This window comes from Cordyceps militaris, assembly GCF_000225605.1.
Source record: "Cordyceps militaris CM01 unplaced genomic scaffold CCM_S00004, whole genome shotgun sequence".
NCBI classification, from domain to species: domain Eukaryota; kingdom Fungi; phylum Ascomycota; class Sordariomycetes; order Hypocreales; family Cordycipitaceae; genus Cordyceps; species Cordyceps militaris.
The window spans coordinates 2,169,826-2,190,367 of record NW_006271972.1 but is presented as its reverse complement, the minus strand read 5'-3'; the positions used below and the strand labels follow the sequence as shown (position 1 = coordinate 2,190,367).

The 20,542-nt window shown below is 57.3% G+C and overlaps 6 protein-coding genes across 6 annotated transcripts; 3 read left to right on the top strand and 3 right to left on the bottom strand.

Moving 5' to 3' along the window:
• Positions 1-890: 890 nt before the first annotated feature.
• CCM_05681 (guanyl-nucleotide exchange factor (Sec7), putative) lies at positions 891-6,377 on the bottom strand (the record flags this gene model as incomplete). Its single annotated transcript, XM_006670825.1, has 1 exon — positions 891-6,377. One exon carries the CDS (start codon positions 6,375-6,377, stop codon positions 891-893), a length of 5,487 nt encoding a protein of 1,828 aa, XP_006670888.1.
• Positions 6,378-7,509: 1,132 nt separating this feature from the next.
• On the top strand, positions 7,510-8,959 carry CCM_05680 (pyruvate dehydrogenase complex, dihydrolipoamide acetyltransferase component; the record flags this gene model as incomplete). The annotated part of the gene is made up of 2 exons (XM_006670824.1): positions 7,510-7,827; positions 7,901-8,959. 2 exons carry the CDS (start codon positions 7,510-7,512, stop codon positions 8,957-8,959), a joined length of 1,377 nt encoding a protein of 458 aa, XP_006670887.1.
• Positions 8,960-9,971: 1,012 nt separating this feature from the next.
• On the top strand, positions 9,972-12,512 carry CCM_05679 (C6 zinc finger domain-containing protein; the record flags this gene model as incomplete). Its single annotated transcript, XM_006670823.1, has 3 exons — positions 9,972-10,736; positions 10,811-12,292; positions 12,321-12,512. 3 exons carry the CDS (start codon positions 9,972-9,974, stop codon positions 12,510-12,512), a joined length of 2,439 nt encoding a protein of 812 aa, XP_006670886.1.
• A 379-nt stretch (positions 12,513-12,891) lies between these two features.
• On the top strand, positions 12,892-14,434 carry CCM_05678 (uncharacterized protein; the record flags this gene model as incomplete). The annotated part of the gene is made up of 2 exons (XM_006670822.1): positions 12,892-13,217; positions 13,969-14,434. 2 exons carry the CDS (start codon positions 12,892-12,894, stop codon positions 14,432-14,434), a joined length of 792 nt encoding a protein of 263 aa, XP_006670885.1.
• Positions 14,435-14,848: 414 nt separating this feature from the next.
• Positions 14,849-16,564, bottom strand: CCM_05677 (uncharacterized protein; the record flags this gene model as incomplete). The annotated part of the gene is made up of 1 exon (XM_006670821.1): positions 14,849-16,564. One exon carries the CDS (start codon positions 16,562-16,564, stop codon positions 14,849-14,851), a length of 1,716 nt encoding a protein of 571 aa, XP_006670884.1.
• Positions 16,565-18,782: 2,218 nt separating this feature from the next.
• CCM_05676 (allergen Asp F4-like protein) lies at positions 18,783-19,646 on the bottom strand (the record flags this gene model as incomplete). The annotated part of the gene is made up of 1 exon (XM_006670820.1): positions 18,783-19,646. One exon carries the CDS (start codon positions 19,644-19,646, stop codon positions 18,783-18,785), a length of 864 nt encoding a protein of 287 aa, XP_006670883.1.
• Positions 19,647-20,542: the final 896 nt, after the last annotated feature.

Here is a 20,542-nt window from a genome sequence, read left to right as displayed (position 1 = left end):
CGCTGGCTGGACGTCGAGGACGTGGGTGTCGGGGAGCGCGCCGGCCGCGTCCTCGGCGACGTGCTCGCCACCGACTGCTGCCACCACGTGGTGCGCGACGCACCTCCTCCCGCGATCAACGGCATCGAGGTCGTCTACAGGCGGCAAGAGCCGCCCGGCCACGGCCGCCTTTGGGACCTGGTGCTCAACAGCGAATCCATCTTTGCCCTGATCCCGCAGCTCTGCAGCCCGTCGTCTTCCACCGAGAACAACGACGGCAACGACGCGGTGCCGCCGCGCACAGAGCGCCAAGTCTCCCTCGCCCAGGGCCGCCTGCTCAGGCTGCTGCCGCGCCTCGCTACGCTCAACCTGCGCGCTGTCGCGGAATCGGCGTTCCCGCAGCTCCTGCCGCTGCCGCAGAGCGTGGCGCGCCACACGGGCTGCGGGCTGCTGCAGTGGGCCGCGCTCGCCATGGTCGACAAGGCCGATGTGCTGATGCATCTCAGCCTCGTCGACTTTTTCGAGACGCTCGTCAGCGTCATGCGCACGGCTGCCGTCGAGGACGCCCCGTCGCCGTCGACGAGCGTCACCGGCGCGCTCGTCAGGGCGGCCACGGCCAATGATAGCTTGCTCAAGGAGGCCCTCCTCGGACTGCCGGATCGGACCGTCGAGGAGGAGGCGGAGCCGCTGCGGATATACATAGGACAGCTGCTCAACGGAGCGTAAAAGGACTACGGTTGGGTGTGTACATAGCTTCGATACGCAATGACTTTGAAAGGCATGTCAGGAATGTGTGCATCGATACTCTCATTACAATTCTACCACGATTTTTTCCCTGGGAAGCTTCCATCTCCATCACCTGAAATAATACCAAACATACTTTTTTTGCTTCCCTCCATTTCTGGCCATCATCACAGCATTTTGCGTGCAGCTTGCTCATGATCCCCCGCCTTTCCGTCAGATAGGGTGCTGATGACGCTCCCCCGTCTCCTCTCCGCCATGCTCGCCGCGCTCCTCATGCCGGCAATGCCCAGCGACACCTCGCCGACGCGCCGCAGCACCGTGAGCAGCGCGCCGCGGAGCTCCGACGTCAAGTCCTTTTGCAGCAGTTCCACCGCGAGCGGGTAAAAGTCGGCCAAGTGCGTCTTGAACGCATCGTCTGGGAACGTCGCGTAGCCCTCGAGCACATCGACCACCACGGGACGCCAGGCGGCCAGGTTGCGCTGCTGGCTCTCCTCCACCAGCGTGGAATAGCCGGTGATGATGTCCTTGCACAGCGGCACGAGAGCAGACTCAATGTCGGCGCGGCTGTCCAGACGCTCCGGGGCATTGTCGGCAAACATGCGGAATAGGATGGACACGTAGGTGGCGGCCGCGCCGCTTTCCTGCTTGAGAAGATTGGGCGGTTGCTTCATGAAGCCCTCTCGCCACAGCTTCATGCGCAGCTCCTTGTCTTCGTTGAAGCGTCTGGCAAACTGAAACGAGCGCTTGAGAAGGGCCATGAGGCGCAGCAACTCGGTCGAAGGAATGTGGGTATACACCGTGTCGTTGCTGAAGAGTTCATTGACCGTCTCAATCATGAGGAGCTGCAAAACACAGCGCGAAATGATGCGGTTAAAGAATCGTCTCCTCGCCGCGGTAACAACGACGGGCTGCTGCTGCAGCGAGGATGCTGGCTTGAACTCTTCCAGCGGAGCTTGGCCTGCCGCACCAATAGAGGGTCGTCGTGTATCATCATCCAGTGGGCGTGGCGAGATTGGTCGGTTTATGGAGTCATTGTCTGAGATGCTTCCATTATCGTCTCCGCCGTTGATTTTGAGAGACTTTTCATCCACAATCGGCTCCCCGCCCGGACTGAGACCAGTTGAAAAGTCGATACCATTGGACGGCAGGGACAATGCAGCCGGGGACGCGGCATTTGCTGCCGTGAAGAGCTGATATGCTGTCGTCCGCTCAAACAGCTCGCAGAATGCTCCAACAATCTTCGCCCAGTGCTCTGGCGCAAACTTTGTTACATTCTTGAGGATAAGTTGCTGCAAGCAGTTGCTGCCAATCCGAGAGATGGTGTCGTTTTCTTGGCAGATGCAAAGCTCTAGTAGCTCCAGGAATCTGTCCAGCATGTACTCCAGGGAGTCAAAGTAATGCGTGAAGAGGGTAATCATATTCCTGAGCGCCTGTATCATTGTCGTTGAGAGCCACACGGATAGCTCCTCGTGATGCAGGACATTTGCCATCTCTGGGCGTGACCTTAGTACCATGAAAATGGGGTACAGTTGTTGTCTCCAGAGTATGTCCCAAAAATCAGGAGTAAAGTCGCCGCCGTATCTGATCAGGGTTGCGAAAAAGTACTCCAACGCATTAGACCGTACTTCTAGATCCTCGCCCGTCATTAAAACGTCGTGGAATGCGAAAAGAACGGGGAACCAGTATCCCTCCTCAACAGACGTGCTCGATTTCGGTGCTGACTTTGCATCCTGTTGATTCTCGGGCTGCTGTGACAGTGGGCACTCTGGCGTCTTCAACATCTTTGGAATGATTGATTTCAAGAGCTCAAGCGCGGCCAGACTCTTCTTTTGAAACTTGAGGTTCTTGGAAAATTCAGTGAGACAGACAATGAGATCAGTAAATGCGCCTTGGGCAACAACAACGCCGAATTTGTCCTTGTAAACTTGGCTGACATTCTCATAGGCCAAGTTTACAATGCTTTCAGACGTTCCACGCGCGGCGACAGTAAACACGCCAAACATGGTTCGCCAACCTGAGCGAATGTTGCCGCCTCGTGCTTGAATCATCTGGATCAAGCACCGGAGAACCAAATCCTTGACCGTAACGTTGTCCGAATTGGCCAGAATGTGTTGGAATGGTTTGAGGAAATCCTTTTGAAACTTGAAACCTGCCAGCTCCTCAATCTCCAGGAAGCGCATTGATAACTGTCGTAGAGAATCCAATGCAAAAAAGACAATATTCATGTTGTTGTGGCAACCAACTTGGTTGAAATGCTCCCCAAGTACTACCCAGATGTTGCTCCATTCAAACCTCACACGGTTCATGTTGTAGTAACTGATTTCCACAATTTTCTGTAAACTGTATGTACGAGGGGAATCGTTGGATCCGGAGACTCTGATCTCATCCCAGCTGACCTCTGTGAGCGCCTTGGCGAAGTAGACCATAGCGTCGCCCGACAAATTAGCCGTGTTAGTGAAGATGCGATCGACGCTGCGTACTACTTCGTCAGAGCGGCTCTCCAGCGCAATCTCGTTTGAGAAACCTCGTGAGCCCGTTCCTGAACGTCCGCGATTGCGCGGTCGCGAAGACGTTGATGCCCTGGAATCAGAGGTCTCGGATCTCGGAGGCGGCATGAAACGAGCTTTTGAGACATCCGGGATGACACTCTCATCGACGCCCCCAGAGATGAGCTGCAGTCGATCCAGTTGACTGATGCACATCAAAATGTCCTTCCATGACTCTCGCAGCACATTGCCCTCTGTCTGTCCGAGGTCGAGAATAATCTTCACAGCCTCAATGTTCTTGGCCATCATCTCCTGAGGGTTGTTCAGATTGGTGGTATTCTTCAGCGCGGATATGAAGGCCTCTCTTGGCGTTGACAGCTCAAAAGTGCAAGCGATCTTGGTCGCGAGTTTCATGCCCTCGAGGCAAAGCTTGCTTACTTCAATGCTGTGGGCCTTTTGGAGTTGCGAAGACAGCGCTGAGAAGAAAGACATCCAAGTCACATCAAACATGGAGCCAACGTGCTTGAAAGACGTCGCTGGGATGAATTTCGGACCCGTCTTAGCAGTGCTTCGGCGCTGGCTCTTGAAAAGGTTCTTGAATAACTGTTCCGAGCGCACGGAGATTTCTTCAGATTGTTGCATATATGCTTCTCTTTGCAGATCACGTCCAACGCTAGAGAAAGCTTGGCCAAAGCCTGCAGCGAGGCCAGTCGACTGCGTGGGTGCGGTGCCGGCAGCCGCAGCAGCCGCGCGTTCGCTCGTCAGGACAATTTCGTTGCTATCAATCTCCTCGAAAATCGTGATCAGGTACTCATCAGGAAGATCGGCGTTGTCGTTGATGCCTCTGTTGTTTTTGATGAATTCCTCCTTTGTCATACGCTTTGCAATTTTGGTGCTGTGACGATCGGTGTTGAGGAGGATGACGGAATAAGCCAGCACATATGCCGTGTCAGCGTTGGCAAATGCATTGGGATTACCCAGAACATAACGTTCAGCAAACTTCAACATGAATCGATCAATCTTTTGTGCCTCGCCAGGCAAGCGAAACGATTGTAGAAAGACTCGAAGAGAATCGACAAAGCGCCGTTTGGTAAACTCCATTGAATCCACAAAGGCATGCATGATGTCGATATTCTTCTGGTCTCCTTCACCCAGATATTCACCAATCTGCGCCTTGTCGAGCTTTTCTTCCTTGAGAAGAAACTTGGCAATGTCGTCCGGGCTATCGCTTGGGATAAAGCCCTCAGCAATGAGAGCCTTGATGCCATGCTTCGGCTTGAAGTTGAATCTCCGAATTGCATTGGTCAGCGCTGTTTTCCGAGCCTTTTCTCTCTCCAACTGAGCCGGGTCATCATCAAGCACAGGCGTTGAAGGTGGCAATGGCGTATCCATGCGCGATTGGGTGTCACTCATGCTAGGATCAATAGATGCGCGGAGGTCATCAGTCGAGAATTTCCTGTCTTTTTCAGCACGTGAAATATCTGCTTCAGGCCGCACCGACGCCGACCAGTTGACCAGTGATTTCAAAGCTTCGACAAGCCCTTCCAAAGCGATACGCTTCAAGGCATATTCTTTTGGGTAATCGGGTTCCGGTTCCGGCTGAGGGAGGATGTGTGCCACGGTCAGCGGAGGGGGCAAGATGGTCTTGAGCTGCCACTCGTTAGCCGCTTGTGTCTTGGCCCTTGCCTCCTCGTAAACTTGTTCGTTGACCGCAGTGACAGCGACAGAAGCCGTGGAGAATTTGGAGAGATCCTCGATGATAGTTTGGTAAATATTGTCAACAGTCTGGTCGCAGTCGTAGTTGAGATATATCTCCACCAGGGCCCTCGGGTCAGCGCAGAGGCGATTCAGAATATTGATAAAGTACAGCTTTTGTGAAATCGGGGCATTCTTTTGAGACAGGAGAGCCAGGTAAATCTCGTTGAGTATAACCTCGATTTCCTTCTTGAAGGGAGGTCGCATGAATTTCAGCATTAGCCAGAAAATCTCGCTGCAGACCTCAAAGACCTTGTCGACGGAGCTTGCGCCGTTCCTCGTGATGCTGAGGCACAGGTAGAACTTGATCGCTTGGAGAAAACTTGTCGGCTCGTTGCTCTTGGAATTCTTGATGGTGCAGAGGGGAGATGTGAAGACGGAGATGTTGTTGTTGAGGACAGTGTGGATGAGATGAAGCGAAATTAGCTTCGATCGCATAGGCTGTCCGCGGATATCGTAGAGCTGGTCGGATGGAAGGACCTTGGTCGAGAGGTTACAGAATGACCTGAAAACAAGGTATGCGTCGCGGATGTAGACCTCGTCTTCGGCATCCAGCTGGTCTTCGTCCGTGCCGTGGCCCGAGGCCTCCGATTCGCCGTTGCTCTTGGCTGGTTTAATATGGGTGACCATGGTAGTCCCCTCTCCCAATGCAGAGTCATCAAAGCTCTTTCGATGCTCCAAGTCCTTCAGGGTGAGCTTTGCGCCAGGATCCTGCTCAGCGGACTCGTCTCCAGCGTCGTGGGCGCCGTCATCGTGGTCATCCGCCCCGTTGGTGTCTTCGGGGTTATCAAAGGTGACATTACTAGAGCTGTGCTTGAGGTTGCTCAAGTTCAGGCGAGTCTCCTTCATGTGCAGCCGTGCCTTGACGCGCTCAAATACTGTGCCGACCATCTGGGTCAAGGTGCCTTGCGCGACTTGCTGGTTTGGGGTGCTGCGCGAGAGAAGGAAGACATTGTACACCTGTCGAACTGCCTTGAGCAGCCCAGCCCCATGTACGACGATCTTGTCATTGAGGACGGCCGCTAGGAGTGATTTGACAATCTGCAATTGGATTTCCACCTCGGTGGCCTCTCCTTGGAAACAGTCGCATATTGTGTCGATGGCGCGCTCGATGAGCGGGGATCGGCGTTGGGCATCGCCGTCGGCAGGCTCTTGGCTGATTTCGGCGGAAAAGTATGAGAACGATATCAGCTTGCCAATGCAGTCGAGAGCGGTGGTGGTGAGCTGAGGGTTGTTGGTTCGGGTGGCGAGCTGAAGTGGTGCGAAGACGAGTTCCGGGTCGGGAAGCTTCTCTTGCTCCTTGATGGCTTCGAGGGCTTTTTTGGCGGATTCACCGAGCTGCTTGATGCGTTGGGCATCCTTGGAAGCAGCAATGGTGTCCAGAGAGGACACGACAAACTTGATGGAGCTCATTAGGGAGCGTCAGGAGACCGAGCTGCCATTCGCCAAGGAGTCGAAGGAGCGCTGTGCTGTGCCGAGCAAAGGCCGGGAAGGGATGTGGTTGCGGTAATTCGCTGCCAATGACAACTTGCACAGCTGCCGAGGACTGCGTGTCGTGTCGTGTGAAATATCGTTGCGACACAAGTTGGGGTGATGTGCCAGGCGGCAGCGACTGGTAGAGCATGTGGCAGTGACAGGAGAAACCCCCGGCCCATGCGGCTGTTCGTACACGCGGCGTTAGGTCGCGACGGGACACTAGCTGGGAGAGGGTAGTTTACAATTTACAATGTTGGTGCATAAGTAACACAAGAACATAAGATAGAAGTTTATACGTATGGAAAAGTCGGCGTTTCACTTTTTATTCAATTTATTACATTGCATCAGCACCATCCCGCGCTCACTTGGATTGTGCTGCGAGGTGCATCTACATGGGTTGATGTGGCGCATGTCTGTGGCACAGGCCGCTTGATGACACGACAGCCTTCTCGTGTTGATGAGTGTGGCTGAAGGTGCGCCGCCCCTGCGCCCCTGATAACAGAAATTTGTTGCTGGGCTGTTGGCCAAGCTAGCAGCCTTCAGAGTGGGCCTTTCAAGGATTACCTAAGAATCTCTGGGTTAGGTGCAACATTTCCTGCGCCAGGGCGGTCCAGGCGACCCACAAAGTCCCTCCCGATATGCCTGTAGACGGGATTATGCACTGTCCGAAGTCGCTGCTCTCGCCCAACAGGGGCTTCCAGTGGCACGAAACACCACTGAGCGTCCACTGAGGCACCGCTGAACACCGGCAGCCGTCCGTCGCGCTAGTCCACAGGCGGTCTAGCTTCCAAGCTCCCGCTAGACACCAACTCAACGCAAAAAATGGACTTGCAACCCCAATCATTCTGATTCTCTCTTTCGAGCCTCCTTGCCAACAATTCCCGCGAGCGCGACCGCCTGTATTTTTGCTCATCGCCCCGTGTCCCTGCATTGACCTGGCCGCCCAATTGGTATCTCTGCCGTCTTCCTGAGCACCTGCCTGTCGTCTCCGTCCCCCCCTCTCCCCCTTGGGATTTATTCTCCGTCCTACTTAGCTTTCGTTGCGAGCCATTTTCACACACAGCCCATCATGCTCAGTGCCGCTCTCCGGAGGCGCGTTCTCGCCCCTACGCACAGTGCCCTGCGCAATGGCTTCGCCGCCCACGTCGTCCGCTGCTATGCTTCGTTCCCCGACCACCAGGTCATCAAGATGCCCGCCCTGTCCCCAACCATGACGGCTGGTAACCTGGGCGCCTGGCAGAAGAAGCCCGGCGACTCCATCGGCCCCGGCGAGGTCCTCGTCGAGATTGAGACGGACAAGGCCCAGATGGACTTTGAGTTTCAAGAGGACGGTGTCATTGCCAAGATTCTCAAGGAGTCTGGCGAGAAGGATGTCCCGGTTGGCACCGTAAGCATCCCGCCCCCCGTCGACGCCATTTCACGCGACCGGTTTCGCCCTTGTTGCTAACAATATGTACCAGCCCATTGCCGTTCTTGTCGAAGACGGCACCGACATCGCCGCCTTCGAAAATTTCACACTCGAGGATGCTGGCGGCAACGCCAAGCCCGCCGCGAGCAACGCCGAGAGCAAGTCGGAGACGCCGGCCCCTACCGAGTCGAGCTCCCCGGCTCCCGAGCCTGAGCAGTATGCTTCCTCGGGCCAGAAGCTGGAGACTTCGCTTGACCGCACCGCCAACGCCAGCCCTGCCGCCATCCGACTGGCCAAGGAGAACGGCGTCAGCATCGAGACTCTTAAGGGCACCGGAAAGAGCGGCCAAATCACCGAGGCCGATGTCAAGAAGGCCGGCAGCGCCCCCGCTGCGGCTGCCTCTGGCGCCGCCTATGAGGACCTCCCCGTCAGCGGAATGCGCAAGGTCATTGCCAGCCGCCTCCAGGAGTCGGTCCAGAGCAACCCCCACTACTTTGTGACCAGCACGCTGTCCGTGTCCAAGCTGCTGAAGCTCCGCCAGGCTCTCAACAGCTCCTCCGAGGGCAAGTACAAGCTGTCTGTCAACGATTTCCTCATCAAGGCCATGGCCGTTGCTTCCAAGAAGGTCCCTGCCGTCAACTCGAGCTGGCGTGGCGAGACGATCCGTCAGTTCAACTCTGTTGACGTGTCGGTGGCTGTCTCTACGCCGACGGGCCTCATCACCCCCATCGTGACGGGCGTCGAGGGTCGCGGCCTCGAGTCCATCTCCAGCAAGGTCAAGGAGCTTGCCAAGAAGGCCCGCGACAACAAGCTCAAGCCCGAGGAGTACCAGGGCGGCACCATTTCAATTTCCAACCTGGGCATGAACAACGCCGTGGACCACTTCACGGCCGTCATCAACCCCCCTCAGGCTGCTATCCTTGCCGTGGGCACCACCAAGAAGGTCGCGGTGCCAGTCCAGAACGAGGACGGCTCCGCCGGTGTTGAGTGGGAGGACCAGATTAGCGTAACTGCCAGCTTCGACCACAAGGTTGTCGACGGTGCTACTGGCGCCGAGTGGATTCGCGAGCTGAAGAAGGTGATTGAGAACCCTCTTGCGCTCCTGCTCTGAGCGGCCACGTTTGGAAGAGCACGTCGACCCGAAGGCCAGGGGGTGGTGTCATGGGAGGTAGCGTTATAGACTAAAGAATTAATGGTCAGCAGTAGGCTGGCGCGACTACCGCGAGACGCCTGGATGGCATCTTTCGATGACTCTTGGGCCTCGTAGGATGATCGATCACTGGGCTGAAGGGCCTGTGTACAATGACAACTTTGATTAATGCTGTATTTCAGATGAGGCAAGGCAAGGCACGGCAAGGCACGGCCCGGCTTGTGATTGGCGCGGCTCGGCATTTCTCTATGCGATGCAGAAGTATCTCCTTACTCGTTATCGTTAGATTCTACAAGAGTGTTTATCCATGTCGCCATGCGCCGTGCCTTGCAAAGGGCCCTGCAGTCGGAAAAGTGATTGGCTGAGGCGAACTGACGCAATGGACAACGGACTGTTTCGTTGGTGCATAATGTGGCATCATCCTTGTCGCGAACCGAGTCAGGCTAGCAAGCAAGGTCTTTTTGCATTTGGTCGCAAAGTCTAAAATTCTTAATATTAACGTTTTTTTCCTTTTTTCGAATTTTCCATTTCTGACTTTTTTACCTAGCCCTGTTCAGTAGTTACCGCATTCGCCCTCTTTTATCGACCGATTGATTCCAAAGCTCAGCTATTCCCTGTTTTTACTGGCCCGGCTCGGCAACCTAAACGGCTCTGCGCCGCCGCCCCGAGCAAAAGGCCGAGACGCGGCAATATCCAAACACAAAAGAAAAAAAACATCTCACCCAATCGTAGGGCAAAGAAGCTCAAAAACGCCAACCCGAACTTGAACTCTGCGACTCGTACCCGTTCTGCAGGGTCTCACTCCCGGCGCGCCGGAAAGGACAACGAATAGAAGGGCGTCCTTTTTTTTACCCTGCCCCTTGATTTTTTGTTTGCGTTGACGGTTATATACATTGTATTCTCTCTCCCCTGTTTTGTCGCCCAAAAAAGAAAAATCACCAATCATCAAAAAGCCGGTTCCTACCCCGCAAGAATGGCCGAACAAGTCAAACACGCCGAGCCGGCAGCAGTGGCCACCGCCAGCGCCACCAAGAAGCGCCGGCGCCCGCCCCTGTCCTGCGAGCAGTGCCGCCGGCGCAAGATCAAGTGCGACCGCGCGTTTCCGTGCGGTCACTGCGTCAGAGCCGGCCCCGGCCCCGGCGGCGCCGTGACGTGCACGTACGCGCCGACGCACACCCCGAAACCTTCCCGACGCAAGGCGGCGCCTGCTTCCCGTCGTCCGGAAGCAGCAGCAGCAGCAGCGGCAGCACCGTTGTCGTCCTCGTCCTCGTCGTCGTCACAGTCGCAGTCATCGCCAGACGACACCGGGGGGTCGATGGTGTCGCTCCGGCCGCCGACGGCGCGCGCGGTCAGCATCCGGCCGACGGCGCGCGCGACGCAGATTTCGACGCCCGACTCGGAAGAGTTTCATCGCGCCAGTGCCTGGCAGCCCCTCCGCCCGTCAGAGGCCGCTCGGCGCTCGGCGCCACCGCAGGTGGGCTGGTCGGCGGCCGTCGACGGCGGACGCGAGCAGCAGGGCAGAGAGCCGCAGTCGCCGCCGCGGCAGCAGCAGCAGCAGCGAGCCGCCCTGGTGGGCAAACGAGCCGAGGCCCCGCCGGCTTCGCGTGGCGAGGCTCGACGAGAGGGCGACGATGCGTCGCGCGAGCGACACCGGAGCGAGTTCACGCCTCCGCCCAAGGGGAGCATATCCAAGGGACGGTACTTTGGCCAGAGTCACTGGATGAATATTGCGGCGTCGGTTTGTTTTTTCCTCGGCCCCTCTTCACCCGTGTATCTAGCTGGATGCTAACCAGGCCATCCAACGCTCACAAGTTCCCCGTCCAGCTGTCCATGCTCAAGAACCAAGAGCACACGCAGGGCGAGCTGTTCCAGCTCCTGCACCAGTGCAAGGTCCTCTGCCAGCAGATCAAGAACAGCCGGGTGGCGCCGCTGTCGTCGCTCAACATTGGCAAGACGATGCTCCCGCGCGACGTCTGCGACGACCTGGTCGAGGCGTACCTCGCGACGTACGAGGGCGTGTACCGCGTGCTGCACGTGCCGACGTTTCGGCGCGAGTATGCCGCGTACTGGGCGGATCCGGCAGCAGCGGCGGCGGCGGACGAGGCCTTTGTGGTGCTGCTGCAGCTGTGTCTCGTGCTGGGCTCGACGGTGCGCGCGCAGCGGCCGGCGGCGCTCAAGGCGACGGCGGTCCGCTGGATCTACGAGGCGCACACGTGGCTCATCCTGCCGCCGGAAAAGGGCCGCATGACGCTGACGGGCATCCAGATCCAGTGCCTGCTGACACTCGCCAAGATGACGTGCGGCGTCTCGGCCGACCTCACCTGGGTCATGGCCGGCGGCCTGCTGCGCACCGCCATGTACATGGGCCTGCACCGCGACCCGAGCCGCCTCGCCGACATGACCGTGTTCCGCGCCGAGATGCGCCGCCGCCTGTGGGCCACCATCCTCGAGCTCAACCTGCTCTACGCCTTTGAGGCCGGCGGCATGCCGCTGCTGACCTGCGACGACTACGACGTGCTGCCGCCGGCGGACCTCGACGACGACGCGCTCGACGACGTCGCCATCGACGACGTCGGCCGCCGTGTCATGGCAAGCAACGTCGCGACGCACATGTCGGTGCCGCTCGAGGTCTTTCGCTCGTTCCCCGTGCGCCTCGCGCTGCTGCAGTACATCAACGACTTCCGCGCCGGCATCGACTACGACAAGACGCTGCGGCTCAATGCCGAGCTGACAAAGGCCTGCCGTGCCTTCTCGCGGACCGTGGCCACGCTCGGCGACGCGACGGCGGCGGGCCGGAGGATCCGGCCCTTTCACATCTCGCTCGCCGAGGTGACGCTCTACCGGTGCTTCCACGCGCTGCACTTTCCGGTGCTGTTTACGGCGTTTGACGACCCGCGGTTCTACTTTTCGCGCAAGATGTGTCTCGACGGGGCGCTCAAGATTGCCGACCTCGTGCACTTTTCCTCCTCTCCGCCACCACCAGCGACGACGACCGACTTTGCGCACCTGGCGATCCACGGCACGGGCATGTTCAAGAACATCCCCGTGCAGGCGGCGTGCATCATCGCGCTCGAGCTCATCCACGACAAGAGCGGCGGCGGGCGGTCCGGCGGGCTCGGGCACGCCGGCGGCGAGGACCTGCGCGCGTGTCTGGGCCGCGCGCTCGACTGGACGCTCGACCGCATGCGCGCCGGCGAGGTCACGGCCAAGGGCCACTGCTTCCTGTCGGCGTGCATCGCCCACACGGACGCGCTCGACCAGGGGCTCGACAAGACGGCGACGATGGCGCTGCTGGTGGCCCGCGCGACCGAGGCCGGTCGAGGAGGAGCCGCCGCCGCCGCCGGGTGCTGAGGACCCGGTGGCGGCGGCGGGATGGGACGGAGGCAACTGGGCGTGGGATGAGAATGACGACTGGATGTGGGGAGGCGCCTGGTCGCAGCTCAATGTGCCCATGCCGTTGGATGATGTGCACCAGTTCTTTGCGGCGCCGGTCGGCTACATGCGGCAGCAGTAGGATTTTTCTTTCTTTTCTTTTCTTTTTTTTCGATGCGCTTGTATTATGGTATTACAGATGTATTGTAGGTATATATGTGGCGGCGAAGGGGGGCGGGATATACGCTCCGCCGAGAAAGTAATATCGATGCCGGTCTATCCGATTTCCGTCGCGAGATGCTTCCCTGTACGATCTTGCGTACAAAAAGAAAAGGAAAAAAAAGAGAAAAAAACAGCGGTCCCCGTTCAATATCGCTGCGGCATGCGGGCGCAGTGGAGTTTGTCTCAACCTGTTTGTCCCGCGTCTTGTAAACATATACCAGCAAACTTGCCCCTCTAGCCGTCCTCTTTTTCTTTTCTAATCCGAGCCATAAACGCACAGTCGTGTCATTCTTACCATCATGACTGCCCATCTTGCACTCTCCATCCTGACCGTCCTGGCCGTTGCTGTGCGCGCCGCCGCCGACGACGACTGCACCTCGACACTGCGCATCACGCAGACCATGTTCGCCACGCCGCCGTACTGGCCGCAGTGCGTGTTCGACCCGACGATGCGCTGGTACCCGGCGACGGAGACGGCGACGACGGCCGTCGACTGCGGCGGGTGCGCCCATCTCCGCGTCCGCACCGTGCCCGTCGTCTACTGCCCGTTTATGCACGCGACGGCCGAGACGACCGAGACGACGCCGCGCGCCGTGCATGAGACTGTCTGCTTGCCGACGCCGCTGTGAATGGGGGGGGGGGGGGGGCGAATAGCTGAGCGTGGGTGCTGGAATGAAGTGCTGCGGCAGTATCAAATGATCTTTGTAAAGTAGGATTACTCTGCATCAAATACCGGAATGCGGTCACAATGCACGTATGGTCCACCATAGCTTACCATTTGCATAAAGGCACTAGATCGGCTAGCAAGTCTAGTTCGTCTACGAATTGAATTGATAATAATAATAATAGCTTACCCTTCATCAAGACCAGAACCTGTGGCCGATCGTAGTAACCCGACAAGCCGAGTCAGCGCCACCACAATCAGGAAGCGAGTTCCGGGCAAAAGGTCCGACATCTCACTACATGTATGCAATGCAATGCAAGGTCCCATACCGCATTCTACTCTTGTCCTATAATAAGTCATACTTTGCTCCCTCACGCCACCTCTCCACTTCATTTGGCAGAGCCTCGTTTGGCTCCTTCCTCTGTTATGCATCGCGATAGTGCCACTATGGGATGAAAAGGAACCACAAAGGGACTTTACTGTTCTTTCCTGCATAGGTTATTACTACTCGCGAGATTTTTGGTTTTTTTTTTTTTGCCTCGTTTTGTTATGCCGCGCGAAGCCGGCCGGTATTCATACCTGCAAACTCGATATCAATGATGCAGACAAAGTTCCAAAGAGCATGGTCAGCAAAGCAACCTACTCTTCCTCTACGACTCGTTTTCTTATATAACAGGCTACCGCAAGTGAAGCAACCACCCATCCTTCACAGTGAGACCTCGACAGACTTTCTCCAAGGCTGCATATTGACTCAGATCTCCAAGCCAACCCCAACAGCTACCGAGACCACCTGCCCTTCTCTCCCCTCCTACCCGCATACATACCGTTATACTTGCACCTTCGACCCAACCAACAAGATGCGTTTCACCACCCGCGCCCTCGCCCTCCTCACCGCCGCCGGCAGCACCGTCCTCGCCAAGCCCATCGCCGACGACACCGCCAAGGGACCGCCGCAGTGCACCATGATGGTTCCCACCTTTGCGCCCTTTGACGTGAGCCCTACGCAGCGCGTCTGGACCACGACCGACACCGTCACCAGTGCCGTCGAGTGCGGCCACTGCACCGCCGCCCAGTTTCAGTACATGGATGGCCACGGGCCCGTCGTCTTCCGCACCACGACCGTCACCGAGGCGACGCCCACGACCGTCATCACGCTGGTGTGCAGTATCGATTCGTGATGAGGACCTTGTCGTGAAGCGTGTGCGACGGGAGCAACCACCTTGTCAAGCCCGTCTTTTTTTTTTCATGATTTGCATGGTTCGAGGACGTATGGGCTCTTGAAAGAGGTGGCTGCGGAAGGAATGCCAAGATGAAAACAAGAAAAGAAGCTATCAGAAGGACAAGGGGTGGTATTGGTTACATGGTATGAGCATCATGTCTTACAGCCTCACAGAATTCAAAATGAGTATTGCCTGTTATACAAAACCGGCTCCTCTTTAGCCAACACATTGCTTCTTCTGTGACCAACACGCCACCCTCCTAGTATAGTTCACTCGAAATCTGCAGCTCTTTCCCAAGCTATCATTGCTGTCTTTATTTATATCTCGTCTTTTTAATCCGCTCTATGTACTATTTTTGTTTATATCCATGCTCTATTCCTTATGCTCGTTATTCTGTACAGGTGTCTGGCTATTTCTTTCCTCGCCCAAGCCCGGCCAGCCCGGCGGCGGCACGGCGCTCTTGGCCAGCAAGTTACGCGTAACATCGACGCAGTAGAGCATGGGCCCGCGCTCATCATCACTACAGCGACCAGCCTCGACCCAGGTGCGCATGTGTGCGCGGACCTCCTTGTTGGAAGTGACCGTGACTACGCCCGCGCGCCAGCCGTACATGTAGGTGCTGAGTTTGGAGCTCTTGAGGAGGTCGCGACGCGCAATCTCGAGCGCCACGGGCGGCAGTGCGCCGCTACCATCATCCTCGACTAGGCTACGCACCCGGTCAACGTCCCAGCGCCCATCGTCGGCGAGCACCTCAACAGGGAACTGCAAGTCGGCGGGCAGGGGCCGCTCGGAAAGGGCATCGAAGCGCTCGCGGAGAATGGCGGGTGAGTATGCTGCGCGGAGCTCCTCGGCGTAATACGGCACGAGCAGGCGGCCGCGGGCGCGCTCCGTCGCTGTTCCCACTGTGGTAAGCATCTCATGGAAATGCTCGGCAGCCTCGTGCGTGCAGACGAGGCGGCGCCCGCGCAGGAGCGGGTAGAGGATCGGGGCCATGACGCCGTCCGGGTGGGCATTCTCCTCCTCAATCTGCGCGCGGGTGGTGCGCGACTGCCACGGCAGTGGCGTCAGGCGCAGGTGGGTGAGGTCCGAGATGAGGTCGACGAGGACTGTATGCTCCAGGTTGAGCGTGTCGGTGAGCGGCACCTGCAGGCTTCCAGTGCCGACGAGGTCGCGGATAGTATCGGCGAGGGGCGGGGGCGGCCGCGTGCAAAAGTCGCTGGAAGCGTCCTCGAGGACGAGGTCGACGCCCGGGTCGAGCCGCGGGAGCTGGTCGAGGAGCACGTCAATGTCCGGGTGCGCGCCGCGGGCCAGGTTGGGCAGCACGAGGCGGACGGCCGGGATGCGGTACTCGTGGCGGTTGAGTCGCGCGGCGGCGACGACGCGGCGCACCTGCCGCACAAAAGGCATGTCCTCCCACTCGTCGCGGCTGACGACGTCGCCGCACTCGTATTCGCCCCAGGACCAGCCCGAGTCCGTCATCTGCCGCGCGAGGCGGTCGGCGCTGATCCAGCGAATGTCGATCCAGCACGCGCCGCGGTCCACGACGGCCACCTCCGTCTTGGCCTGCTCCTTGATGGTGCGGTGCAGTTGCACCTTTTCGTGGTCCGTCTGCAGGCCGCGCTCAAGGACGGCCGCGCGCCGCAGGTCGGGCGCCGAGCCCTGAAAGGTACGCTTGACGGCGACCAGGTCGGCGCACCGCCGCAGCGCCTGCCAGCGTGTGCTGCTGTGGTAGGCGTCGGTCGTGCGCGGCTCGAGCCGTTTCCAGATGGCGTCCAGGTCGGCTCTGGCGGCATCGTCGTCCGGTTCAGGGCCAGCTGCGTCGCCGTTCTTCTTGGACCGCAGTTGCCGCAGTTCCTGGAGAATGGCCTCGATCCCCTGCACGTCGTGCTTGAGGTCCCGCACAAAGGGGATGAGGCCCGTGGCATGGACCGACTTGACTTTGGGTGTGAGGGCGGCGAGCAGCGCCTCGAGCTCGGGGATGCAGGCTCGAGCCGCGTTCAGATGGGTCGTTGCGGTCTCAATAAGTTTCTCTCGACGCAACGCCATGTCCTCGTCGCCGCGGTCGTCCTGGCTGCTACTGTCGTCCATTGTCCAGGTAACCGCTGTCGCATGTGCTTTTGTCGTTGGTCATGCCCAGCTTGGGCACAGAATCACGGACCGCAAAATATGACACGTTTGGACTACTGTCGTGATGAAGGATCCCACCGAACCCTTTTTCTTTACGAGAGCCGTCCTGCAGGTTTCGGAGGGTATCTGGCAGGAACGCCCGTTGAAGTTTTGAGCAAGCATGGAGCCCTGAAAATTTGCCTAGCGATTGCTACCCTGTAGTAGCTACACAAGTTTGAAGCTTATTTCATCACGCCATGTCTCTCCTGGATATCATCTTGGTGTCGAAGCTGTATCAAGACATGGTCTAGTAAATACAGTGTCGTTGCAGAGGGGAAAATGGCATGTGCGAAGAATTATACAACCACACCGATGTGGTGGGAGGCTGGCGTTCATCACCTAGCCATGCACAAATTGGCGGCCAAGGAGACGAGACGCACCCAGTAAGTATCTCACCCCTTCAGAAAGACCTGATGGAGAAGTAGGATTTTCTTCAGGAAGAAGGCGAATTTTGTCATCCATAGACCAAGTCTGTATCCAGTCGGATAATGACCGCTTGAGCAGACTGGCTTTCTGATACTGTCCACTGACTGATCGGTGTCAGGCATTAGTTAATGCCTTCTGATATAAGTCGCAAGGAAAGCAGGGCTGGCATAAATTGTCGGTGCTATTGAAACGAGAGATTCATATCAGGCAGAAATAAGACATATACATTGTGCTGCAGCCACGATACCTACATGTTCTAGGCCTTTACCTGCCGGTGGCTGTCATGTGTGCGCGAATAGTGACAGCAATGCATCGCACAACTTTGACTAGAGATTTCATAGGAAAAGAAAACTCAATCAAAAAGAAAGGAAACTTGGCACGTGGAAGTGGAAGCTGCCCAATACACACACCACACTGCAAGGTACCATCGGGTTTGTACGGTTTGTACGCTGGCAATGCTACCAAACCGCGTGCCGACCCAACCTCTTGACGCAAGCTCCGGCCGCCGGACCGGATGCAGAAAACCTTTGCAATTCACCAGACCGACTATTGGACAAACGGGCTGGCCTCGTGGCCATCGCCTTGGCAAGCCTTTTTTCTTTTGGGCAGCGGTCTCCAGCGTTGATAGGAAGCCCCCCCCCCCTCTAAAAATGGTTCTTGGGCATCGCACGATGGTGCGCTTACCGAGACCCTGTCTTTTTGACTCAGGTTCCCTTGGCTAAAACGTGCTGAATCTACAGATCGCATTACCCATTGAAAGGCCTTGTATTAACCGAAGCGGCTTGGTACACAATGCATGGTTCTGGTACCATGCATCATGCATCTGAAGACCCCGGCTGCGGCACTTTAATGCAGCCAACGTGTACTGCGTCCGGACAGCAGACCGCCCCCCCCCCCTCTGCTCGGCATCGTGTGAGTCAAGCCCTCTCACCCACCATGCAGCAATTTTCACACAGAGTACAACTGTATTTATTTCACGGGAGTCAGTTGAGTAGCCCACATTTGTGTGAATGGGCTGAAGAAACAAAACAAAAATACACAATTTCACAATTTCACATCAACAGGGTGCGCTATCCAATGACGGAACCCGGCCGGGTCACAAATAACCGCGGCCAACAAACCACACAAGATTCCGTACATTCGGGAAAACCGCCCTTCTGCCTGTTTCAATTCCTTTGTTTTCGTCAGCCCCTCTCTGTTTGTTTGTTTGTTGCCGACGTGGGAATCAACGGCATGTCTCACCATGCTCGTTGGCAACACATTCCAGTCCACAGCATAAGCACAACATCAAAACAAGGCAACCGATTTTACAGAGCTAATAACCACTCGTATCACGATTCAAGCAGAGTCTCACAGATGCATGGTGCCAAATTCATGTAAAGATAATTTTGTAAATGTAGAAAAAAAAAGTATGTATCCAAGAACTAGGTGTGTCATCTACACAATGGCTGACTAGGTATCCGTGTGCAAGAACCCGGCTGCCTCTGCACACCAATCACGAACCGTGAAAGAATTGCGTTAAAAATAGTCCCAAAAAAGCCTGCAAAAAAAAAAAAAAAGCTGCCAACGCACCAAACGCCACTAGGACGTCTTTGCCAAGAGCCACCGTCTCAAAAAAGAAAGAAGGGCCGTATCAGGTCAAGATCCAGCCTCGAGGTATCTGAAAATAGAACAAATTGCCAGCCAACAAAAAACTTTGTCTGCAAAAGATCGCTTAGTTGGTGTTGACCTTGACGGTAAGGGCCAGGGGACCGGGCTTGATGTTGCCGCCGATACCGTCCGCGGCCTCCATGCCGCCGAGATAGGCATTCTTTCCCGCTCCGCCGGGGTAGATGTCAGAGCAAACACCCTGGCCGCAGACGCTCATGCCGGGAATCTTCAGACCGAACTTGGCAGGGACAAGAGCCGAGGCGTCGAAGCCGGACCACTTGTTGTTGGACTCGTTAGCAAAGTCGGCCTCGACCCAGGTACCGGCGAACTGGCCAAACGACGTCAGGTCAACGGCGCCACTGCCGCAGGAGCAGCCAATCTGGGAGTTGCCCTCGACGGCAACGTAGGTCTCGCCACCAACGGGGAGGTTGAAGTCAATGGCCTGGTTGTTCTTAAAGAAGCCGTTGATGCCACCATCGGGACCAATTTTGTTCCAGCAGACACAGGCCTGCGCGGAGCTGCCTGCGTTGACAAACTTCATGGTGTAGTCGTAAGAGGACGCAGCGCTGGCAGAAACCTCCATGATGTTGCAGCCGTAATTGCCGGGAGCGCCAGTGTTGCCGGAGTAGGCAATCTGAGCGAGGGTAGCGCGCTTCTTGTTGCCGTTGCAGAAGGGCTTGTAGCCGGAGCCGGCGTCGGCCGAGGGGCTGGCGGGAGCCACGGAGGCGACCGAGATGGTGGCCGGGGTGACGGTGGTGGGCGCGGGTGCAGAAGGCGCAACGGTGGTGGGCGCAGGAGGAGCAGGCTTCTTGGCCATGACGAACTCGCGGCCAACAACGGAACGGTGAGCGTTGCGGTGAGCGTGGTGGCTAGGGTGAGCAGAGGCGCCCATGGCGGCGGCCAGGACAACGGCGGCGGAGAACTTCATCGTGTCGTTGTTTGGTAGGAAGATGTTGGACAACTTTTGGTTCGGGTGTCAAAGGAGGGTTGGTTGTTTGTTTGGCGCTGGGCGATATTCACAGAATACGGGGCGACCAAATCGAAGGGATTCGAAGGAGTGTGATGCGTGAGCGACAAGCGCGTCAACGAGCTGATATAGAGAGAGAGGGGGTTCTTAAGGAATGAATATGGCGTGGCCTGAGATGTCGTGAAGAAGAAGGAAGGGAGGAGGGAATAAAAAGGAGTGTGGAGGGAGATTGGGCGTTATTAAGGTGAAGGGCAGGGGTAAGGAGGACCGCAAATGCCTGGCCAAGGGGAGAAGGGGGGCCACACGTCGACGGTCGCAATGAAACTTTTTTTTGGCAGCCAACGCACACACAGCAGCGACCGCTGTCAGAGTTTGTACCGTTTGTACCTGGGCAGCCGCGTCGGTACCTGGGGTGAGGTAATGCGTTGGCGGTGGCAGGGTACACAGAACCTGCACGTTGGCGCCCGAGGCCAGCAGCCAGGTACCGGTCGGGCGACACAGCGAGTGGTCAGCAGGTCCTCCAGAGCAAGGCCACCACTGTATTCGCCATACATTGTTCACCTGTAAATTCCTGCCAGTACCTCTGGAGAAACCTGCCTCGGGTACCCGTGGTACATGCCTGCGGTCGAACCGTCCTAAAAACAGGGGGGGACGAACAAACAAGCCGAGCTATGTGCGCACTGGCCAAGGGGACCCGCCAGGCACAAGAGCGCTGCTATTGGCTGGGGTCGGCGGAGCGGCGGGCAACAACGCGCCATGGTGGATCTGACCAGACCATTTTGGGGGCCCACCCAACGTTGGAACCAACTCTTTTGGTGCCTGGGGTGCCTGGGCTTTGTGGTTGAGCGGCGCCAAAG